Source organism: Vipera berus (genome assembly GCF_964194415.1).
Source record: "Vipera berus genome assembly, contig: HAP1_SCAFFOLD_175, whole genome shotgun sequence".
NCBI classification, from domain to species: Eukaryota; Metazoa; Chordata; class Lepidosauria; order Squamata; family Viperidae; genus Vipera; species Vipera berus.
The window spans coordinates 24,233-47,177 of NW_027673546.1; the positions used below are offsets into that span (position 1 = coordinate 24,233).

The 22,945-nt window shown below is 37.9% G+C and overlaps 1 protein-coding gene across 2 annotated transcripts in view; it reads right to left on the reverse strand.

The window, feature by feature from the left end:
* Window positions 1–18,771, reverse strand: part of LOC308679323 (uncharacterized protein) — a 39,718-nt gene extending 20,947 nt beyond the window's left edge. For both annotated transcript variants that reach the window (XM_081346931.1, XM_081346930.1), the window contains exons 1-4: window positions 18,720–18,771; window positions 17,086–17,181; window positions 12,330–12,413; window positions 1,619–1,711 (exon numbers count right to left, since the gene is read on the reverse strand). In XM_081346931.1, the coding sequence (XP_081203057.1) occupies window positions 1,619–1,711; window positions 12,330–12,413; window positions 17,086–17,181; window positions 18,720–18,740 (294 nt within the window). In that variant the 5' untranslated portion in view covers window positions 18,741–18,771. The remainder of the gene's footprint in view (window positions 1–1,618; window positions 1,712–12,329; window positions 12,414–17,085; window positions 17,182–18,719) is intronic.
* Window positions 18,772–22,945: the final 4,174 nt, after the last annotated feature.

Genomic DNA, 22,945 nt, shown 5'->3' on the forward strand with positions numbered 1-22,945 from the left:
TGTAAAAAGGAAGTAAAGAAGCTAAGACAATAGATTGAGTAGGTTATTATAATTAAATCTTTTCTACAAAACTGGCAGTTCTCTCCTCCTGGAAAAGGCCCAAATTCACTCGAGCCATATGATCTGCTTAGGTAAAACTCACAGAATATTGATTAGGTTCGAAGGACCTGCTGTTCTCCCTCCTAGAAAAGTTTTCAAGTCCTGATTTCCACATCTAGTACTCGGGTAATATTTTCAATCTATCAAGGTGGCATAAATAGAACTCTCAGTCACGTTAAAGGTCATTTGTGGAAGAAACAGCAACATTTGTAGAGGATAGAAATGAATGAGAAGTATTGGCCAAAATAATAATAATAATTTAATTTTTATACCGCACTTCTCCCGAAGGACTCAAATCTGGTTCCCAATCTATAAAATAGGGACAAGTTAGATCTGCTCCGAACTGGTGTTTTTAAATAATTGGAAGCATATTGATTACATGGGTAAATTGTTGTGTGACATTTCACATTTTAATTTCAGTGTTAGTACAGTGAAACAATGCACATCTAAGGTAAAGGTAAAGGTTCCCCCGCACATGCGTGCTAGTCGTTTCCGACTCTAGGGACCGGTGCTCATCTCTGTTTCAAAGCTGAAGAGCCAGCGCTTGTCCGAGGACGTCTCCGTGGTCATGTGGCCGGCATGATTAGATGCCAAAGGCACACGGAACGCTGTTACCTTCCCACCATAGTGGTCCCTATTTTTCTACTTGCATTTTTATGTGCTTTCGAATTGCTAGGTTGGCAGAAGCTGGGATGAGTAACAGGCGTTCACTCTGCTACGCGGCACTTGGGATTCGACCCGCCAAACTGCCGACCTTCTGATCGACAAGTTCAGCGTCCTAACCCACTGAGCCACCGTGTCCCTAATGCACATCTACAACTGTTTAAAAAAGCAGTGCAACTTTTATTTTTTTGACTGAGTCCTACACTTGGCTTTTTGTGGCATGTTGGAAATCACATTCCAAAAATTACATTAGGATAGGATAGAAAGTGGAAAGAGCCAAGGATAATACCTAAATTTGATTTAACATAATGTAAATGTAAGTAAAATTACATAACATAAATACTATGCACATGTAGTACTACATTGTCCCCATGTGTTAATTTTTCCCTCCATCAAAATAAAAAAATGACAATTTGTTTTAAGGGTTTCTGGGACTCACATCTGAGGATTGAGAGGTTCAATTGCAACCTTATGCTGGGGCCTCAAGTTTTGCATCTCTGTTTAAAGCATAATTGGCAAGATGCACACCATTAAAATGAAGAATGCAATGACTGGAGACTGATCTAAGATTTGGATGAGAGCCAGTGGCATTTAAATCAGGCTGGACTTAAGTAACTGGATGAAGAAAACCATTTGTGATGGCAAAGGAAATGTCCTGAGGAGGAGGAAGAGGAAGGTAGAAAAGTAAGAGGTAATAAGGCTCAGGTGATGGGATCATTGCCATGGTCCAAATTTTGCACTGTGGTTAGACAAAAAGATACAGATGACAGCAAGCATCTATTTCATCTGTATCCTTTTTTGCAATCTGTTTTCTGTTGAAAGCGAAAAATGTGAATTATAGCACTGGTTTTTTTACCTGAAAAAACAGGATTATGTTCCATATCAGGCCCAGTACCATGGAGGAGTTTCCATCTGCTATTTCAGATGCATCAATGCTAACCAGCTTTACCTAAAGAAAAACAGTTTACATTTTTCAAAGTTATGTTTTCAAATAAATAAATACATTTGTCATATAATTGATGTTCAGTTGTGGAACTATAGAATGTCTGTACCATCTAAATTTCTCGATAAGACTAGGCAATTTTTGGTCACATTGCGCTTTTTTACAGTGCAATATCTACTGACTACTGTTTCTATCTACGTTTCTATATAAGCTGTGCTAGTTTACAATATACACAATCCCCCTCTATCACACTTGTTGCCATAATCACAGAGGTATTATTATAGATTACAAAATCCTTAAGGGCTCTCAGTAGCGTAGAAATAAATAAATAAGAAACAATATATAAATGATGTCAAGATCCAGATGCTCTCCAGAAGAGCTCTATTTTCTAGTTGCTTCCAAAAGCCATGTAAGGTGGGAGCCAAACTAGATGCTCATTGGGAGGCCCTCCCAAATAACTAGACCAATCAATGAAAAACAGCATCACTGAACTTTGCCCTCCTTTACCTTCCTAAAGTGTGGCAATACTGATACTTATTCATGGGTTGATTTAACTGGTCAAATCAGAATATGCAGCCCTGCAGATATGTAGACATCAAGCCATGTAGGGCTTTCTAGGTTAGGACCAGCACTTTAAATACCACTCAGAAACCTGTGGGCAATGAATACTAGTGTAATATGTTCCCTTCTGTTGAATACTGATCAGCACATGGACTGCTGCATGTTGAACCAATTGTGGTTTCTAAGAACTTCAAAGGCAGCCTTGTGTAGAGCATGTACAGGTAGCCCAGGCAAGTTTTGGTGATAACATGAATTGCTGTAGCTAGAACCACTCCACGTTGGGTTGCAACAGGTACATGAGCTAAAGCTAGAGAAAGTCCTCTGGCCAGTCCTAGCTTTTTTTAGCAGAAGCCATGAGTCCAGAAGAACGCTTAAGTCACAAACTGATCCTTCAGGTAAAATCTGCTCTATCCAGAGAGTTTTTTGAAATGAACAAAGAATCTCAATGGACAAACAGTAATTCTGTGTTAGTAGGATTCAATTTAAGCCCTCTCCTATCCAGACTATCATTCCTCTATGTAAACTAGACCACATAATCAATTCCCCAAGATATCTACATCTACGTTTACTGAGGCTGTCTATAATAACCAGATCTTGTAAGTCTGATTTTGCTGTACCTTCTCCTCCTTATGAGTCAGTGAATTAAGGAGATGGCTGTCTGAGCAGCTTCTAAACATTGTCTGGATATTCTGGGTTTAAGAAGTTTTAACCCTTTTTATCTTGGAAATGAAGCCTTATTTTCTACACAGAACCACACAGCCTCCAGATACTGAAACAGGACTTCCGCAGAATGTTCAGTCTAGCTTAGCAACTTCATGTAAGTGTTAAATAAGAGGGGGAAGAGAACCAATCCTTGCATCATCCTGCAAGGGAGTAGTCTCTAGTCAATTTCTCCTGCCCTTGCCCCTCAAGTGGAATCATCCATCAAGGAAAGACCATAACAACTGCATATAGTGACTGCATTCCTCAATCACTGCAGACAGTCCAGAAGGATAACATGGTTGATGGTATCAAAGACTGCTGAAAGATCCAAAAAGGACAGGAATGGATGTACTTTGTCCATCTGGGTCCCAACAAAAATAATCTATGGCAGCTATTTAATAGTTATCTATTTAGTAATAAAAACTACTGGTTTGCAGCTACAGATTACTCTTCAAAAATGACTATACTGCACAGAAATATACCCTCTAAATATTTTTCCAATGTTCTCTTATCTAAAACCTACTATTAATTTACTTATGAAATGCTACTACATGATCACAAAGTATTCAGTTTACTACCAAAAAGTATAAAAATTAACATACTTTAGATCTAGCATCCTTAGGAATAAATACATTATAAGCTAAAAAGAAGCAATACTACATCACATGCATATAGAACATGTTACTTATAGGTAGTCTTCAACTTATAACCACAATTAGGACCAGAATTTCCAGTGCTAAGGAAGGCAGTTTGTTCAGTGAGATGCACCTGATTTTACCTTTTGCCACAGTTATTAAGAAAATTGCTGCAGTTGACTGAATTGTTCAGTCATTAAGCTAATTTGGCTTCTTCCATTGACTGCTTGTCAGAAATCAGCTGGGAAGGTCATAAGTGGTGATCCCCATGATCCTGGGATGCTGCAACCATGGTTACCAAGCACCCAAATTTTTGTCATATGACCATAGGAACACTGCAACAGTTATAAGTGTGAAGACTAGTCATAAATCACATTTTTTCAATGCCATTGTAACTTCAAACAATAGCAATAGCACTTAGACTTATATACCACTTCATAGTTCTTTATAGCCCTTTCTGAGCAGTTTACAGAGTCAGCCTGTTGCCCCCAACAATCTGAGTCCTCATTTTACTGACCTCGGAAGGATGGAAGGCTGAGTCCACCTTGAGCCGGTGAGGTTTGAACTCCTGGCAGTGAGCTGAATTAGCTTGCTATACTGCATTCTAACCACTGTACCACCATGCCTCCACCAGTTGCTAAACAAATGGTTATCAGTCCAGGACTATCTATACTTGATTGTTTTTCCTTCATTCTGGGATTAGCCCTTCCCACTAGGGAAAAACTGAACACAACTAGACACAGGGAGAGTTTTTTCCCCCTGTACCATCATTTTGCTTGACACCCAATTCTCACAGTGCTGTCTAATGTCTATATGTATTTACCCATGTAGTATGTCTGTAGTATTATTTATAGTTTGCCTTTTATTGATATTATTATGAGAATTATTATTCTGTTGCTTTGCATGTACACTGAGAGCTTCTGTAGCAGAGACAAATTCCTTCTGTGTCTAATCACACTTGGCCAAAAAAACTATTCAATTCAGTTCAGTTCAAAAGACTCCCTGTGTCTAGTTGTCCTGGTACGCAATGCCCTGTAGCACTGTCTCAAGGAAAGGAGTTAAAACAGTTTATGTCCAGGATATGAGGATTCTGCAGTCTGCAGGTCTCAGCCCTCCTTCTGACACATGCAATACGCAGGACTTCTATGGAAAGCAGACTGATTTGCAATTATTCCTTCTGCAGTCTTGATTATCCTTTGAAGTCCGTACTTGCCTCATTTGATTGCTGTACTAACCAGACAATTATAGAAATACAAATTTAATAATTTATTTTTTTTAATAAACAGCAAAAACAATAGTGATTAAAATTTTGATTTTGGTTTTAGAAAGTTATAAATGGGCCAAGGATCTGTATAAATTTGAAATAAGAGTTTTGAATTTATAAGGTGCTGGTGACGACCTATAAAGCCCTAAATGGCTTGGGTCCGGATTATCTGAGGGAACACCTGCTGCCGGCATCAACTTCCCATCATCCTGTGCGCTCCCACAGGGAGGGCCTTCTTAGGGTATTGCCAGTAAACGATTGCCAGCGGGTGACTCCCAGAGAGAGGGCCTTCTCTGTGGGTGCACCTGCCCTCTGGAACCAACTTCCGATGGAACTTAGGACTGACTCTGACCTCCGCTCATTCTGCCGGGACCTGAAAACTTGGCTCTTTGAGCTGTCGGGCCTAGACTGAGGGGTTTTAATTGGGTTTTAACATTTTAACTTTTTAAATTTCGGGCCCTAAATTTAATTAATTGTTTTAATTAACTGTTTTAATTTTTTTTAACTTTTGTATGGTATGATTTAATTGCCCTGTAAACCGCCCTGAGTCCTACGGGAATAGGGCGGTATATAAGATAAATTAATAATAATAATAATAATAATAATAATAATAATAATAATAATAATAATAATAATAATAATAATAATAATAATAATAATAAAGCTCCTTCTGGTGGACTTTTGTTTTTTTTAAAAAAAATAAATTTTTAAATATTGAACACTAGAGGAAGCTAGAGCAAACTGAAGATTACAATTAAAGGAGATGGGCACATAAACTCAATTTACAATTACAGAATGAAGCAAACTATTCTAACACTGGACATATTGAAGGATATCTTTGAACAATGGGATCAGAAGTTAATCTTAACAGTGTCAACAGAGACATCTGCCTCTATGGAGTAATTGTGTCTAAAAGATGTTACGGTAGAGGAACAAGTTCTACTTGAAAAGACTAAGTCTGAGTTGAACTTGGATTTATAAATTACAGGCTACAAGAATTACATGGAAAAAGTTGCTACACTGGACATACAAAAGAAACAGGCTGCTATATTAATAATTAAAATGGATATACAAACAAGAAACTAAGAGAGTGACTTGGATAATTTTCCTATATTGGATTTACCAAACCAGATTGTTAAAGTTCTGAAGAATCTTGTGAGATGGAACAGAGTAAAAATGAAAAGAAATCAAGTTTTACAAAAAAATATTAAATGGACTAAAAATTAAGATAACGGAAGTAAAAAGAAGGAATTTAAGTTGGTTTATTTGATCAAGGTTAAAACAGATATGTTGTTATCTCTGAAAACACTTAATGGCCTTTTGATGACACTAATATTGAAATGCTGTCTTATGTATTTGTTTATAAATAAAAGATGGGGTATGGGAAAAATCGTTGTATTTAAGAAAAGCTGTTAAGTTATTAAAATTGTTAATACTTTTGATGAAGGTAAGAAGTAACTTCTTTATATTTCTTTTTACTTATTTTTAATTTTCTATTTCTATTTCTCTTTTTTCCTTTTTTATTTCTTTTCTGCACCTTCTATTTTCTTTTTACTAAATTTTATTTTAGATTGTATTAGTTTTTATTCTTGTAATTATAATCTTTAATAAAATTATTATTAAAAAAAACCAATATCCTACTTGCCAATTTATTGGACAATTTGCTTTTCTACTGGTTAGAAGCATGTCAAATTCATTGGTTTCATTAAATATCTCACTTTTTTTTACTGAATATACTGTATATGTATATATAGATCAGTTTCAATCTTAATTCATGAAAACAGCACAGAGCATGGTGTTTAAATCTCACTTCATCTCCCTTTTGACACAAATTCTGTGATTAAAATGTACAGTAGCTACATTCATTATTTCAAGCACAAACATGGATAAACATCTTCTGATGTTGAATTTATATTGGTCAAACTGAATGGATGCCAAAGTACACACTATTGTCCTGTGAATCCCTCCCAACTCACCATAAGCAACTGCAGCTAATGATGCAGCCACACACTAGAGAACAACATGCTATCAAGCTACATCAACTAGAGCAGGGGTAGGCAACCTCGGCTCTTTTATGACTCATGGACTTCAACTCCCAGAATTCCTGAGTCAGCTAGGCCGAGGTTGCCTACCCCTGAACTAGAGGATCCAAAGGATGCACTAAAATATGTCTCTGTTGTGCATTACCACAATTGCTACTTTGCCCTTCAGTTAGATATCTGAATTTTTTTAAGCCGAAGCAATAATGTTTATGTTGAGTATCTCCATTTTGGACCATTTTATGATTATATAAGGCTTCAAAATTCATTATTCTATTCAAGTTACATTTATTAGGTTACTCTGATAAATGTATTCTGGCAAACTGCGTGAATAGAACAGGAATAATTATGTGAGCACCATATGAGCTTGTGGGTGTTTGGAAATGTGAACATAACATGTTTCTAATGCAAACAGGAGCTTCAAAGCCCTTTCAGCTATCTTGTAGGGATCTGCTTTCTCCATTCATTTTTACTTCACGGCTTTTAAAACAGTCACTGCTTTTTAGGGTGTGATCAATTTACTGAAGAGTAAGACTTCAGGCTTGAGATTCAGGGTTCTCATACTGAAACTTATTTCACAAGAGAAACAACAGCATGTCTTACTTATTCCCAATAACACTCCCTGCAGGCAAAAACGGAAACAAGGGAATTTCTGCTACTCCCAGTGACAAGGTTAAATTCCAGTATGATGCCTTCAGCATTTCTTAAATAATAGTAAGAGTACTGGAACTGTCCCATGACCCTTTCAGTTTCTGCATAACTGCACACCACGATAGTCCCTTTGAATCTCTTGTGGTTTAATATTTAAACCAGCAACTTTCCTTACTGCCAAGGGAACTTGAAAATGTTTTCCTATCTGCTTTTCTCTTAAAGAATTCAAATATACTGCCTCCTGAGGAGTAGAAGAAGAATGGACAATCTTAAGAAGAGATCACTACTGTCCTTTATCGTTCAACCTGGATCACATCAGCTCCAGTCAACATGACGATTGTGGGAACTGCAAACCAATTTATTTGGAGTACATCAGGCTGCAGAAGTATGCCCTAGGCCCGCAGGAGTAGGCAACCTTGGCTCTTTTATGACTCGTGGACTTCAACTCCCAGAATTCCTGAGCCAGGCTGGCTCAGGAATTCTGGGAGTTGAAGTCCACGAGTCATAAAAGAGCCAAGGTTGCCTACCCCTGCCCCTAAGGTGAGATCAGACACGTGGATTACATGTTAAATATTTAAGTTGCTCAGATATTTTTGCTTAAAATGAGCCCAGATGAGCTCAGATATTCACTAGGAGTGATGCCATATGAAGAAGCATTGTCTGAAATACATCTTGTTTGACACTGGCTGACTTCCCTCATTGTGCTGTAGGTTGTATAACCATTGTTAGTAAAGTAGGACAATTCCTACGAATTCATGTTTTTGGGCTAGTGGGCAAATGTATAACTCCAAGAGCATGGCATGGGCATTGCCACAGAATGGCTGCCACAGAGAATGTCATCGCTTACAACACCCATCAATTTATCAGAAGGCAAACAGGTTAGGGTGTTCCCTACCACTTTCTCTACCATTTCAGCTTACTATTGTCTCTCCCCACCCCAAGACCAAATTTCAGCACTAGTCTATAGTTTCTTTCCATTTTCCCTTTTTTCTTGCTTTCTATGGGCCTAAACACATTCTAAGAATAAAAGTGATGCTTAATCCTGATGCTTTGCTTCATAACATACAAGCTTCCCATATATTTATTTTTTTAAAAAAAAACCTTGAATCTTAACAAAGTATGAAGTAGGGCAGGGACTGGAACTGGGTCGCACAGCTGAAGGTGAGCTGTTGGTAAGCAGGCAAAACTGAAATCATGCCCCCCCCCCCAGTCCATGGAAGAATTATCTTTCACCAAACTGGTCCCTGCTGCCAAAAAAGGTCGGGGGCTAGATACTAAGGAAGGCATTGGCAGGCACAATGGCATCCATAGGCCTCAAACTGAGAAATCAAGCACTAAGTTATCAAATTCTAAATTCACGCAAAATGCAAAATACAACAATCCAACAAAATATGGTTTCCAAAAATAGAAAAACACAATCAATGACAAAAGGAGCATTCAGTTCTGTTACTAAGATAGAGTTAAATATATAGAGTCTCACGAGCAAAACTGTTACTTTAGGAAAAGCCTGCAGACAACCCATACTTTTAAGAAGTCAAGCAGACTCTGATTCTTCCATTAGTTTCACTAAAGAGAATATTGGTTATACTATAAAACTTTCTGTTTCTGAAGCCTTAGCATCTTTCATAGCTGAAGGATTGAAAAACATATTTAGAATCCATTCACAGAAGTCTGTGTCAAGTTGAGGTTAGATGTGGGTCCACAATGAAGAACATCTATTAAAATTTGCAAGTTACAAAGATTTTTATTGGCTTTCATTGCAACCAGAATTGGACCACTATTATGCCTATGTTGGAAGTACAGAAATTATAATGGAGTTAAAAGTTACCTAAGCTATATCCGTGAAATCATGAAGATAACTTGAAGATTTTTTTAAAAAAAACAATTAGGGAATGGAAAATTATGCTAGGAGACATTTCCTGTGTACAACCACTGTATTCAGCTCTTGAAGATTCAAGAACTCCCCTTATATTAGGCTGCTCTGATTATGTTATGATAATTTTTACTCTTCAAAATCCTCTTGCTATCAGTCACTTACAAATATTATAGGTACCCTCAGGAAGGGCTGGACACACAAGTCACTCCATCTGTCCCTTTAAAAAGTTCACTATGTCTAAGAGTAGCTTCACCTTACATACTGAAGATGAAGCACCTTACTATGACATATTAAACCCCTTAGCAACCAGATAAGTATGTATATGTGAAGTATGATGTAACAGCACATGCAGAATTCAGTGGCATAAGAAAAATAATTCAGGAAGACAATAACCCCCCACACTACTGAAGTTCCTTTTGTAATTTTACTTGTTAGTTCAACACCTTCATCAAACTTTTTCTGTCCCAGATGAAGTTCATTTGTCCAAGGCTGGCAATGGCCTCCTTCCAGATCCACAATATAAATAATTATACACTTGAAGGAATTATTTTTTTAAAAAAAAAATTAGATGGCTGCCCAGGTTGTGCAATACAACTCTGTACGGCTAGCAACAATAATAAAATCACAAACCTGGAAGACAAATCAAGAAAAACCAGGGGACTAATCCATTATTTGCATCTATTCATCTATGCTAGGAGTGTCAAACTGCCGGCCCACAGGCCGGATGTGTCATCCGGAAGCTGCGCCCACCCCAGTGCCAGCAATGGCAAAACCGTCCTGATACATGACATCGCGAGTTTGACATGTCTGATCTATGCAATCTATGGGCACCCACGTTAACATCCCAATACCCAAGGAAACATCAGTTGTTTATAGCTAACCAGATGGTTAAGATAGTGGACGTCTGCAGGATCTCAAGGGGATGGTATTCCACAAGGCAAGGCCATTATGGAAAAGGCATGCTTGCTAAGTTCCACTAGGGCAGGGGTAGGCAACCTCGGCTCTTTTATGACTCATGGACTTCAACTCCCAGAATTCCTGAGCCAGCATGGCTCAGCTTAGAATCCTCTCCGTTTTCCCTCAGCATAGCTGACTCAGGAATTCTGGGAGTTGAAGTCCATGAGTCATAAAAGAGCCGAGGTTGCCTACCCCTGCACTAGGGAAAGGATCCAGAATGTGTTCCGTGGGTCTGATCTGATGGAATGGACAAATACCTTCATGGAGAGGTGGACCCACAAATAAACTGGCCCTGTGCCACAGAGGGGTTTAATTGATAACGAACACCTTGGAATGCACCTTGAAGAAAAACTGGGAGCCAATGCAACTCACATAGCAATGATATCACATGGCAAAACGAGGGGTGTCCAGTTCTGCACAAGCTATCACTTCTGGGTGGCTTTAAAGAGCATACAGCTCATTTTTACATTTGATAGTAGATAGGTACCTAGTAGTTAAGAAGGAAATTGGCATCTCTGTGTACAAAAAGGTTATCAACTCTGCAAGTAGCTAATGAATAAAGCAATTATTAAGAAGGAGAAAGAACAGCAGTAGTAGCAACTTTGAAAGGACAGCTAAATGATACAAATTGTAGTATATTTGTTTTTGATACAGCATGACCTACAAACATTTACTTAGAATACACATGATGCACTCTGTTCTTTTTTTCTGTCTATTTTTATCCATGGCTAATGCAGCTCGGCCAAAGGCAGTGCCCAAACTACTATTCTGTTGAATCAAAATAGGCACAGGTAGTCCTTGACTTACAACCAGTTGCTTAACAACCAAAGTTATAATGGACCTCCCCAGAGCTACCTACGACCCATTTTTGGAGATATGGTGGCTGCACTCCATCTTGTAGTCACATGATTGCATTTAGGTGCTTGGCAACCAGCTCACCTCTGTAGCTGTTTACTGCACCCTGTGGTTACATGTTCATGTTTTGTGACATTTTTGCCAGTTCCTGGCATTTACTTCTGATTTCTGGCAAAAAAAATAATGGCCTTTGGGGGAAATGGATTCACTTAATTACTGCTGCATTGACTTAATGACTGTCATTAAAAATGATAGTTATTTCAAATCCAGTCATGTAATGTCCCAGCTTATGACTGCAATGACTTGCAACCATAATTCCAAGTTCAAGTCAAGGACTACTTGTAGATGTAAATGTTTTGTTTTTGTTTTTTGCTAAAAATGCATACCTGTACAAAACCTAAGAGTATTGTTTATATAGTCTGAAGATAAGTTTTTGTTTTATGAAGAGTACTGTTATTTTATATTGCATGCATATAGTGTACACTTTATTCCCTGTAGAATAGCTCAAAATTGTGAGTCCACGGTTCCCAAGCCACATTTTCTAGATTTCAGTCTTGGAAATTAAGAGGTCATAATATTTTGAAGATCTTCTCTAATTTTATATCCTTCAATAATTTGGAACTTCAGCCTTGGCACTGCTGAAGTAGCAGTGACCACACATTGACTGAAAATTATGGAAATGGAAATTCAATACATATGGAAGAAAGCTGTTTCAGATTTTCAGCTACTGGACTATTTTAGAACTCTGACTATTCTTTAATAGAAAACTATAATCCTTAACAAAATTGAAAATACTTTTAAAAATCAAGGAGTTCAATCAAAGCAATTTCAATTGTTCAGAGCCTGCCATTTAAAAGTATTTCTTGCATTCTTCTAATCATTTAATCCAACTGAAGCCTTTACAACATTTTAGAAGTAATCTAAAGTAGATTTTAATATCTATTCTTTGAAACCAAAGTAGATTTTAATGTCTATTCTTTTTAAGCAAATAGATTTTAATGGCTATTGTATGTAGACCTGGCATCAAGACATAATTATTTATCACATATGTTTAGCATAAATCACCATCACAGAAATTACTTACATTGCTATCCTCCAAAAACTTAAGGGCTTTTGCAATATTGTTCAGTTGAAAAATACGATGGGTTGAAGACTTGTACTCGTGCAGCTAAAAGAAAATCAGAATGGATTGAAAAGAAGTCTAACAGTTCTTCATGCTATTATGTATTCACATCAGTCCCTGCCTTTTTAAATTTTAGAAACTTATAATAATTTGGCTTGTGAGCAGAGCCCCCCTTTTTTAAATCTTGGAAAGAGTTTGAGGTACTGAATGCCTTATAAAGTTTTAAAACAGTATTTTAATTTATTATTGGTATATTATTCCAACCTTGATTGCCAAAATGAGTAATTCTTTCTGTAAGAGATGCTGGAAATATAACAAACAGGTTGGATTCTTTTTGTCACATGTGATACCAATGTTACAAAGCCCTGAATACTGGGAAATTATTTATAGTACAAAAGAACAGATTTTGAAGTCTGTCATTCTATATCTCAGCCTGAGTTATTTGTATGAAATATCACCAACAATATTTTCCTTCAAACTTTACTAACACTGTATATAATAATGACTGCAAGGATTTTAAATACTTATTTTGGAAAAGGTCTGTAATTCTTTCTTTGGAAGAATAACTAATAATATTATGGGAGTTGCTTTGATGCCAATAATAACTTCCTAAATAACAACAACAACAACAACAATAATAATAATAATAGAAATTGAATGCAGAATTTGATTCTAACTGAAAATCATTCTTGGATAACAATGTTATATACAATCGTAACATCGAAGATATAGGTTTCTTTTGACATAGAATCCTATTTTTATTTCATCTATACTTTTCAATATTGATTTACTGTTTATAGTTCTGCTAGTGTTTTGCACTGTGTTAACAAAATATGTTCAAAGTTCAGTAAGAAAAACTATTTGCACATTACCTTTTGTTTTCTTGTATGTTTTTATATCCTTCTCTTTTATGTATAGTATTTATATCTGTATCTATTTTTTTCCATTCAATTATTTCCAATTCTTGAAGACTGTTTGGACAAGTCTCTGCAGTTTTCTTGCCAAGGTTTGTCAGAAGTGGTTTGTCATTGCCTCCTTTCTGGGACAGAAAGTGACTGGTCCAAGGTCACCTAGCTGGCTTCACTTTATAATGTGTATTTATATGTATCTTTGTGTATACTGCACCTCTAACATAGGATTTTAGTTCATCTTATTTTTGGATTATGGACTCAGAACAGCGCAAAAAGTCTACAGTGGTTCTTAAGACAAGAGAAATTGCACACCATTGCTTCAGATCAATATGTGCCCATATACAAGAATGCAAAGACCACAAAAAAGAAAGTTGAGGTCAAAACATATATACAATTTACATCGTACTGAAATAAGAAACAATTTATACAATGGTGGTCATAGTTCCATAATAGTTATACAGAATTTATGTAGTCAATAGGCATAAAATAATCAAACACTTCTACATGTACACATGTAGCCTCACCTCCTCCTACCTCACAAAGCTCTCCAACAGACTGAACATTTAAGCTATTAACTTTTTCAAAAATTCTGCCCCTTTCCCTCAGAAAAGTACAAAGCAGAAGCATCCATAGCTTCTAGCATCTAGAACTTACATCAGAATGATAAAAAGTATTGTGCCGCAATGCCACAAACTATACTCTTTTTGTATGTACAGGAACTGTTATGACATTCACATGCCAAAAGGAGTGAAGCTTGCATAAAATCAGCATAACATTACTTTTGTAATCTCTCCCCCAACAGTTGCTTCTGAAGAAAATAGCACTTAGCAATAGCAATAGCACTTAGATTTATATACTGCTTCACAGTGCTTTACAGCTCTCTCTAAGCAGCTTACAGTATGTCAGCATATGCCCCCCAACAATCTTGCTCCTCATTTTACTGACCTCAGAAGGATGAAAGGCTGAATCAACCTTGAGCCAGTCAGGATCAAACTCTAGGCTGTGGACAGAGTTTGCCTGCAGTACTGCATTCTAACCACTGCGCCACCGCAGTTCCATCAACTAACCACAGTGATGTCACTGTAGCCACCCTGGGAAGTGTGTTTTGAATGGTGGCATACAAATGTTTAAGTTAATAAAAGAAGTATAGCATCCCTATTTTCTTTCCCATTAAAACCAATAGGAGGAAAATGGGGATCCCTAATGACAAAAAGGTTGCTTGCTCTTATGAAAAAGCAGCTTTCCCAGTCTTATATCCTCTAAAATTAAACTCCCAAGTTAAGAAGTAAATATTTAAATCAATTTATTAAAATTAAATATTAAATGCTTCTGTAGAGCCACCCCCATAGGGACCGCTTATGTCCGGGCCCTCCTGACCTCCCCTCCAAGTGGCCACCAGCCCAAAGAGGTCTCTCACATTGGCGCCTCTGCCTTCAGAATCCTCCTCTTCTCCTTGCATGGGTGGATCGGGTTGTGCTCGAGTCTCTGGTCTCCTCCCTATTAAGCAAGGTTCAGTTGCTTTTGCAACAATTGGCTGGAGGACTCATGTTGCCTTATTTAAAGGCAATAAATGGTTTCGATACCATGCTTTCAATGGACTTGAGCTCCCCTCTGGTTGAATCCAATATACTGGTAATCCCTGTAACTTCTTGCTGGCAATGTACAGCTGAGAGCCCCATCGATCTTCCAGTTTATGCTTCCCAGGGAGGCCCAGGTTCCTCAGTAATACCCGGTCACCAGGTTGCAAATCCTGAACCCTCGCCTTCAGGTCATAGTTCCTCTTATTTCTCTGCTCCTGGAACCCTGCAATAACTGAAGCCTTTTCATATGCCATCTTCAAGTTCCTCCTCAGCCTATCTACATAATTCTGGTGTGACCTAAATGAGATCTCATCCACTGAAATGCCAAATGCTCTATCTACTAGTAGTCGAGCCTCCCTACCAAACATCAGTTTATATGGAGAGTACCCAGTGGCATCATTTTTTGTGCTGTTATATGCACATACAACAGTGGAAATATGCTGTATCCAATGTTGCTTCTGTTCTGCAGTCAGCGTCCCCAGCATGTCAAGAAGGGTACGATTAAACCTCTCAGGCTGGGGGTCTCCTTGTGGGTGATAGGGGGTGGTACATGACTTCCAGGTGCCCAATATGTCCAATAGTTGTTTAACAAGCCTGCTTTCAAAGTCTCTACCTTGGTCGGAATGTATACGCTGCGGTAGCCTATAATATACAAAAAACTCTTCTACAAGTACTTTGGCTACCGTAGTGGCTCACTGATCTTTTGTTGGGAAAGCTTGTGCATAATGAGTGAAATGATCAGTCACAACCAATACATTTCCTCGCCCACTTGTATCCAGTTCCAGACAGAGAAAGTCGATACAAACTAGATCCAAGGGCCCATAACTTTGCAGATGGCCCATCGGTGCAGCCCTGGAAGGTAAGGTCTTTCTTTGGATACAACACAGGCAGGATCGACAATAGTCTCCAACCTCTGTCTTCATACAAGGCCAGTAAAACCAGTCCCTCACTAGCTTAAAGGTCTTCTCTGGCCCCAGATGTCCATGTTTGTTATGTAGTGCAATCAAAACTGCTTCCGTATGCTTTTCTGGGAGCAAGAGTTGCCACTTCTCCTTGGGCCCATCAGAAGGGCTCTTTCAATAAACCACACCTCTCTGAAGCTGTAAGCGATCCCATTCTTTATACAACACCTGGGCTCTCCTTGACGGATCAGCGAGTAGAACCTCTCGCTGACCACTTCTTAAAGCTCTTTCAGACAGGTCACAAAGGGGGTCTTCTGCCTGGTCTCTTTTCAAATCTTTCTTAATCAGAACAAACATACCTTCCCCCCTAACTTGGATAGGGTTACAATACAATTTAGGAACACATGCAGTAGTGACTCCTACAGCTTCTGCCCCAAATTGCTCCTCGAACTGAGTTCTCAACTCCCTGATACAGCACTTGGATACCAACAGAAGTCAATCGGACCCATTGTACAACATGTGCCCCAGGATCGTGAGGTCTCCTCGACAGGGCATCTGCATCCCTCTTCCTCACTGCCAGGCATTATCAGGTTAATCCTAAATCCAGAAAGGGCAGCTAGCCACTGATGCCCCGTGGCATCAAGTTTTGCAGTTGTGAGCAGACACATAAGTGGGTTGTTGTCTGTCTTATCCTCGAACTCTGCCCCATATAGATAGTCCTTTAATTTATCTACCACCGCCCACTTAACTGCCAAAAATTTCAGCTTATGGGTGGGGTAGTTCTTTTCAGCTAAAGTTAGGCCCCTACTGATGTATGCAATGGGCTTCAGATGTCTGTCATGCTCCTGATACAGTAGCCCCCCCAAGACCATCCCGACTAGCATCAACATGCAGTTCGAATGGCTGGCTAGGATCTGCATAAGCCAAGACCGGCATTTGTAAGCCTCCATTTCAGCTGATCAAAGGCTTGTTCACACTACTCAGTCCACTCTGCCTGAATAGATTCTGCTTCAAGCAAACAGCTCCAAGCAGCCACTCTCCCCCCCCCGCCCGCTCTCTCCACTATACTTCCTTTTGGTTAGGTCAGATTCACTCATATATGATCCTAGGTGTACCCACTTGGAAGAAAACATGGATAGGGTTAACAATACACACTTTCTAACACTTGCTGTGTTGGTGCAGTTACATTAACTGAACGAAACCCAGGATCCATTCTGGTTGTACTTATCTAGCTTAGGAAACATTTCAGATCCTTTTAGAAAACAGAAATCTACCAAGTTTCATTTTATCATAAATTCAGTCCTACAGTATATATTATACATACCAGCTTTTGTCCAGACAGCACTTCCAATAGTGCCATCAGAATTTTGCCATCTTTAATATCAACCAGCAAATCTTTAACTTCCAGAGGAGGGCTACACTGTGGGGAAAAAGGGAAATCATTTAATAATAGCTTTGGAGTGTGCTTCCCTCTATATCACAGGTTTCAAACTTGCCACATCATATGACGTGTCATGACGTATCGTGACTCTTTTTGCATTGCCGGCAATGGGGTGGGTGCGGCTTCAGTATGATGAAACCAGCTTCTGAACCCTCGCCTTCAGGTCAGGTTTGACACCTCTGCTCTATATCAATCAAATCAGTCAGTTCCCATCCAGAAGGAAAAAAACTGTGTCAAACAAAACCTCTGAGAGTAAAATTGGCAATGTTTAGGAAACAAAGAAAATATTTCAGTTTAATTAGGGCATTTTGTAATTGTTCAGGGGGAGGCGTCTTGGAAAAAAAGGAACTTCACACAGAAGCTTATTAAAAAATTACAGTATATCCTGTAACAGAAACAAATGTTTGCTTATCGTCCATAGGTATTAAGTTATTTAGAAATGTCAATGGATTTGAATCATTAGCAATTACTGATGTGAAAAACTTCTATGATTTTATTTAGGGCTATCATATTTGGTTTGCAAAAATACAAACAATCAATATAGGAGAGCAAATAGTTCTTTGTATTTCTTTACTGCCATTTGTCAGGAAGTATCTGAGAATCAGACATAATTGAATGGAAGGAAAAAAAGATCTCTGGAGCCCATCTAGAACTGACCCATTACCTTGCCTTTATAAATAAGCTCTAAAGCAGTGTTTTTCAAGCTTGGAAACTTTTCCTAGCTGGAAATTCTAGGAGTTGAAGTCCATACCTCTTAAACGTGCCAACTTTGAAAAATACTGCTCTTAAGTAAATATCTCAAATTTGCTGGGAGGCCATCAGCTTTGCATCTTCACTGTATTTAAAAAGGTCTTCGGCATTTTTTAAGAACAGAAGCGAATTAAACGTGATTCTTTGGGACAGTATTTATAAATTTTCTTAGCAACCTTATGGTAGTGATTTACCATTGTCATCTTCTGGATATTTTTTAACTTCTAAGTCTAGTCTGGAATGGGACAACTCATCATGGCCAACTTGCTATGGCCAACTCACCATGGCCAACTCACTGAGGGACAACTCACTGCAGGGAAAGTCAACAATTCAATTTAATTATTCAAAATAATTTAAAAATATTTTTAAAAAATTCATTCACATTTCATGTTGTCCTTCCTTTGGCATACTTTCTTTAATGATTCTATTCCACTATTTCTTTGATATTAGTGTAACTCTTGTCCTGTGGGAGTTGTTCCGAGGCACATTGACCATGATAAGTTATCCCATGTGAGTTGGCCATGGTAAGTTGGCCATGTTGAGTTGGCTGTGTCAATTGGCCATGGTGAGATGGCCACAACAAGTTGTTCTAGCCAACAGTTCCCTATTCAAGTACTAGCAGGGTCTGTCCTTGATTAGCTTTCTAGATTCACCAAAGGCAGCTAAAGTACTAAATAAATTACCTAAGGTTTCACCTGCTCTCCTGTTTACAGTCCTCACTTTTCAGAGAAGAGAACAGTGTACCAATATTTATATAGCTTTCTTACCTTTTCCAAATGTAAATTCATCCATCGGGTAAAAGTCCTTTTCTGCACATTTTCCCTTTCCACTAGAGAAAAAAAAAATAGGTTAATGAAAGAGAGGTGTCTATTAAAAAGGCAATACTTCAAATTTAAAATACTCATTAAAATATGCATTCATACCACAAAAAGGACAACCTTTGGGGGAAGATGGGGGCAACATTTTGTAAAAAAACAGCAAACCATGGAGGAATGGCAATCACATCACAAGATGAACAGAAGCATACTTTTTGATCCTATTTTGGAGAGAGGCCAGGGGAGATAAATTTAGCATAACATAGATGTTTTAAACCTACTGAAGAATTAATACTCCTATTTTTCTATTTTCCCGAGCAAAAGATCCTATTCACCATATTTCATAATGAAAAGTTTGGAGATTTTGAGAGGGCTTATCCATCTGATTTATAAAATCTACCAAACTATAATAAGACAAATATAATCACATTATCCAATTGCATCCCAGATCTCAGATTACTTGAATCAACTTGATTATACTAGGAATGTATCAACATATTTTCTTGTTTAGAAAGATCTTCAAACCTGTAAGAAGTAGGAAAGGGATAAGGACTGGTACTGAAAGAAAGAGAAGGGATAAAGATTTCTTAATCACCCATTCGTTAAACTGTTTCTACCCACTTTTTCAGTTAAAAGAGAAACAGCGGCTTCAAACCATTTTTTAAAAAGATATGGTGACAATTCTGAAACCCAGAAGCTGAGTCAAGCCTTAAAACTGAATTGGCAAAACTCTTCAAAACACTCACAACTCAAAACACTTAAAACATGATTAGATTTAAGGAAACCCTCCAATAAGGTTATGGTGGTAGATAGGACTTCTCATCCCTTTTTATTCCTGAAACAAATTTGTGAAAATAAATCATGGAGATATATGTTACAAGACTGCCCAGTGACCTTGGTAGCTAAGCAATGATTTGAAACTGGGTTTCCCCCATCTTAGTTTCAATGTGTTTTCACCCTTCACTGTTTTCTCTGGGCCAATACCCCAGTGGCTGCATATGGACAGGCATATGGAGGCACTAGCCAGCCTCCATAAGTCGAGAAGCAGCAAGCAAGCTGCTACCAACAAGAAAAGATGGATTTGGGGTATGTGTGTGTGAGCCCCATCTGCAGTTCAAAGAATGCTAGGTGGCTGTGTTCAATACAATACATTGAACCACTTGTATTCTGTCAACTATACTTTAGAATTGGCAGGGGAGTTATTTCATATTTATATTTTATTATGATTACATCCCACATTTAATTTAGAAGCTCAAGAAAGCCCAATTTCATTCAGGCATTCAAGAACATCAGGGCAAGGTATTATTACTCCTTTTCTTGCTGTTCCCTTAAATAAGAAGCCTGTGAAGTAGGCAGAGCTGAGAGACTATTTTTAAATTTTGCACTTACATTTTACATATGTTTTAATATGAAACGATGTGGGGTTTTTTATTGTTCATTTGCTGTTGTTTTATGCCACCCAGAGTCAAATAGTTTGCACAGCCTTATCAATGTTTTTTCCATCTTAACAACTTTAAGGTGTATGGATATTAACTCTCAGAAATTCTACCCAGGGAATTATCTATTATGAAATAATTAAAACTGGTCTAAAGCTATTGAATAAGCTTCCATGGTTAAGAGTCGACCAAAATCTCGAGCTCCACTCTCCTAGTCTACCATATCACAACTTCACCATACTGATTGCATAGGGCAAATTTACTGAGTTGAGTAAACTCTAGTTGCTAACCATGGTTAAACATGCTATATAAATACTGCCAGTGTATGACAATGGACATAACTAGGTTTGTTACCCCACTCAAGATTACTAGCTTAACAAAACGTATATTAATTATGGCTGATTCATCCTACCTTTTAATCTTATTTCAAACTAATTCTTAAGGTGCTGGCCTAGAAACCAGCAGACAGCAAGTTCTAGTCCTACCTTAGGCAAAAAAATCAGCTGGGTAACTTTGGGCCAGTCACTCTTACTCGGCATAGCCCACCTCAAATAATTATTGTTGTGGGGGAAAAGAGAAAGAATGAACATTATGCATTTTCACCAACTTGTGCTATTTATAAAGTAATAAAGCCTTGATAAAAATAGACAGACAGATGGTTATCAAGGTCAGTCAGTGCCAATTCCTTTGATCCCCTTGCTTCCAGAATGCCTTGACCAGTGTATGCAACCAAGTAACAATGCCCCATGGACATTCTAGAGTCTACCTTGCCATGGTCATCCAAGCTGAGTTGATAAACAAGCTTAATCTCTCTACTCTTTAGGATTTGCGCTGCCTTTGGTTGCCGCTTAATAAGATGATGTTATTTACTAAAAATAACCTCTCTCATTCTAATGAGATTAGAATAGTAAAGCCTAATTTAATTGAAAAGTAACTTCATTTGTATTTTCAATGGCTGTTAGGGTTGCACTGCACAAGATATGGGGTTGCTTACCTATTATTTCTGAGAGCATACAATGCACAAATATACTGATATTCTTCCCAACAACCCTTAGTGTTAGCATCCTCTAGGTATATTTTGAAGAGAAGTGGAAATATAGTTTGCTGGATGAGGCTAGTAACATGGCCTGGAGCAAGAGTCTCCAACCTGTTTGGTTCAGTCAACACATTGGGAAATTTGAGAACACATAGTGGCTTGAGAAATGGCTGCTGGGCAACTTATCATTCACAGCATAGTAGCATTAAACTCTGTAAGAAGGGCTATTTATCAGATTTAGGTATTGCCCATCTTTCAGTGTTACAAAGCATCTAATTAAATAGAGCACTGCCTGTTATCCTCTCTCAACTATTCCTGCTTACCTTTTCCCTTTTTCTGGAAAGTGACACAGTTAGAAAAATGACTTCAACATATGAAGTCATTTTACTGATTGATTGGTTTGTTTGATATATATAGTCTCCCATCTTAACAAGTGACCTTTGCTGCATTTGAGGCCCAGAGTTATTTTTGTTAGAGATATTTTGCTTTGCAGTACACCAACTTCAGGTTTTGTTTTGTTTTTTCGCTTAATAGGGTTTTTGAAAAATAAAATGAAAGATGTAAAGTCAGGCAAGATGCCTGGAAGGCACTAATGGGGAAGTCTGCAAGCATCAAATTAGGGACTCTAGGGCCAGAAGCATTCACCCTACCCAAAAGGATTCTTATAGTGTGTGTGGAATAGACAACAGAAAGGCACTGAATAAATCACAGTTAAGCCAATAGTGGAATTCCAACTCATATATACACCTTATACAATCTTGTTCTACTAAAAACAAAGGAATGCTGCCAGCACATTAGTATGAATCATCTGCTGGCTATGAATGGACAAAATCTACACATCCACACCTCCTCCACAAACAAAAGTACTAATGTGCTCATGCATATAATCTACAGAGATCTAATTCCATATATTTTAGTGTTTTTTTTCTTGAAAAAGTTAACTATGCAATTGTACAGTAGTACCACTTGAAAAACAGCATGGCCTGTCCATTTCAGACTCTTTTTTTGCAAGCTATTATGACTTTATGATTGTTTTTTTGTGCAGACCCCACTACTACAGTAAAATGCAGACGCAGTTTGGGGTTTTTTGAATATAACATTTCACTGGGTTTCCTGATACCTTTCAAAGAATCCCTGCTCATCCAAAGTCTTTTGAGAAATATAAATGGCAGCCACTAGAAGATGTGGCCAGAATACACAGAGCACTGACTGAGATGCAAAGCATTATGGACAAGATCCAGCAAAGAGGTTATCATCTTTCACACAAATCATCTTTCCCAAAAGGGATATGTTTCAGCTGTAATTACTTCAGTCCCTGTTACACCCTAATAAACATGTTTATGATAGCAAAGAATACTAAGATATTGGATCCACTGCATTTAGAATGTGTAGGACTGCAAACAAAAAGGCAAAAAGATACATCTAAATTTATATGGCAAGGGAGAAAAAACAAGAAATAAATATAATGTTACAAGATGCAAAGGAAAAAGGATTGGATTTACCAGATTTAAAATTACATTTAGAAAGATAGAAACAGAAATTGTATTTAGAAACACAGGGCCCTATCTAACAAAATGAAATTCAATGGTGAGAAAAATAAGATTCTACATTTAGGCAAGAGAAACCAAATAGGTGGTACCTGGCTCAATAGTAGTAACTGCAAGGTGAATCTTGGAGACCTAGTGGACAATCAGTTCAATGTGAGC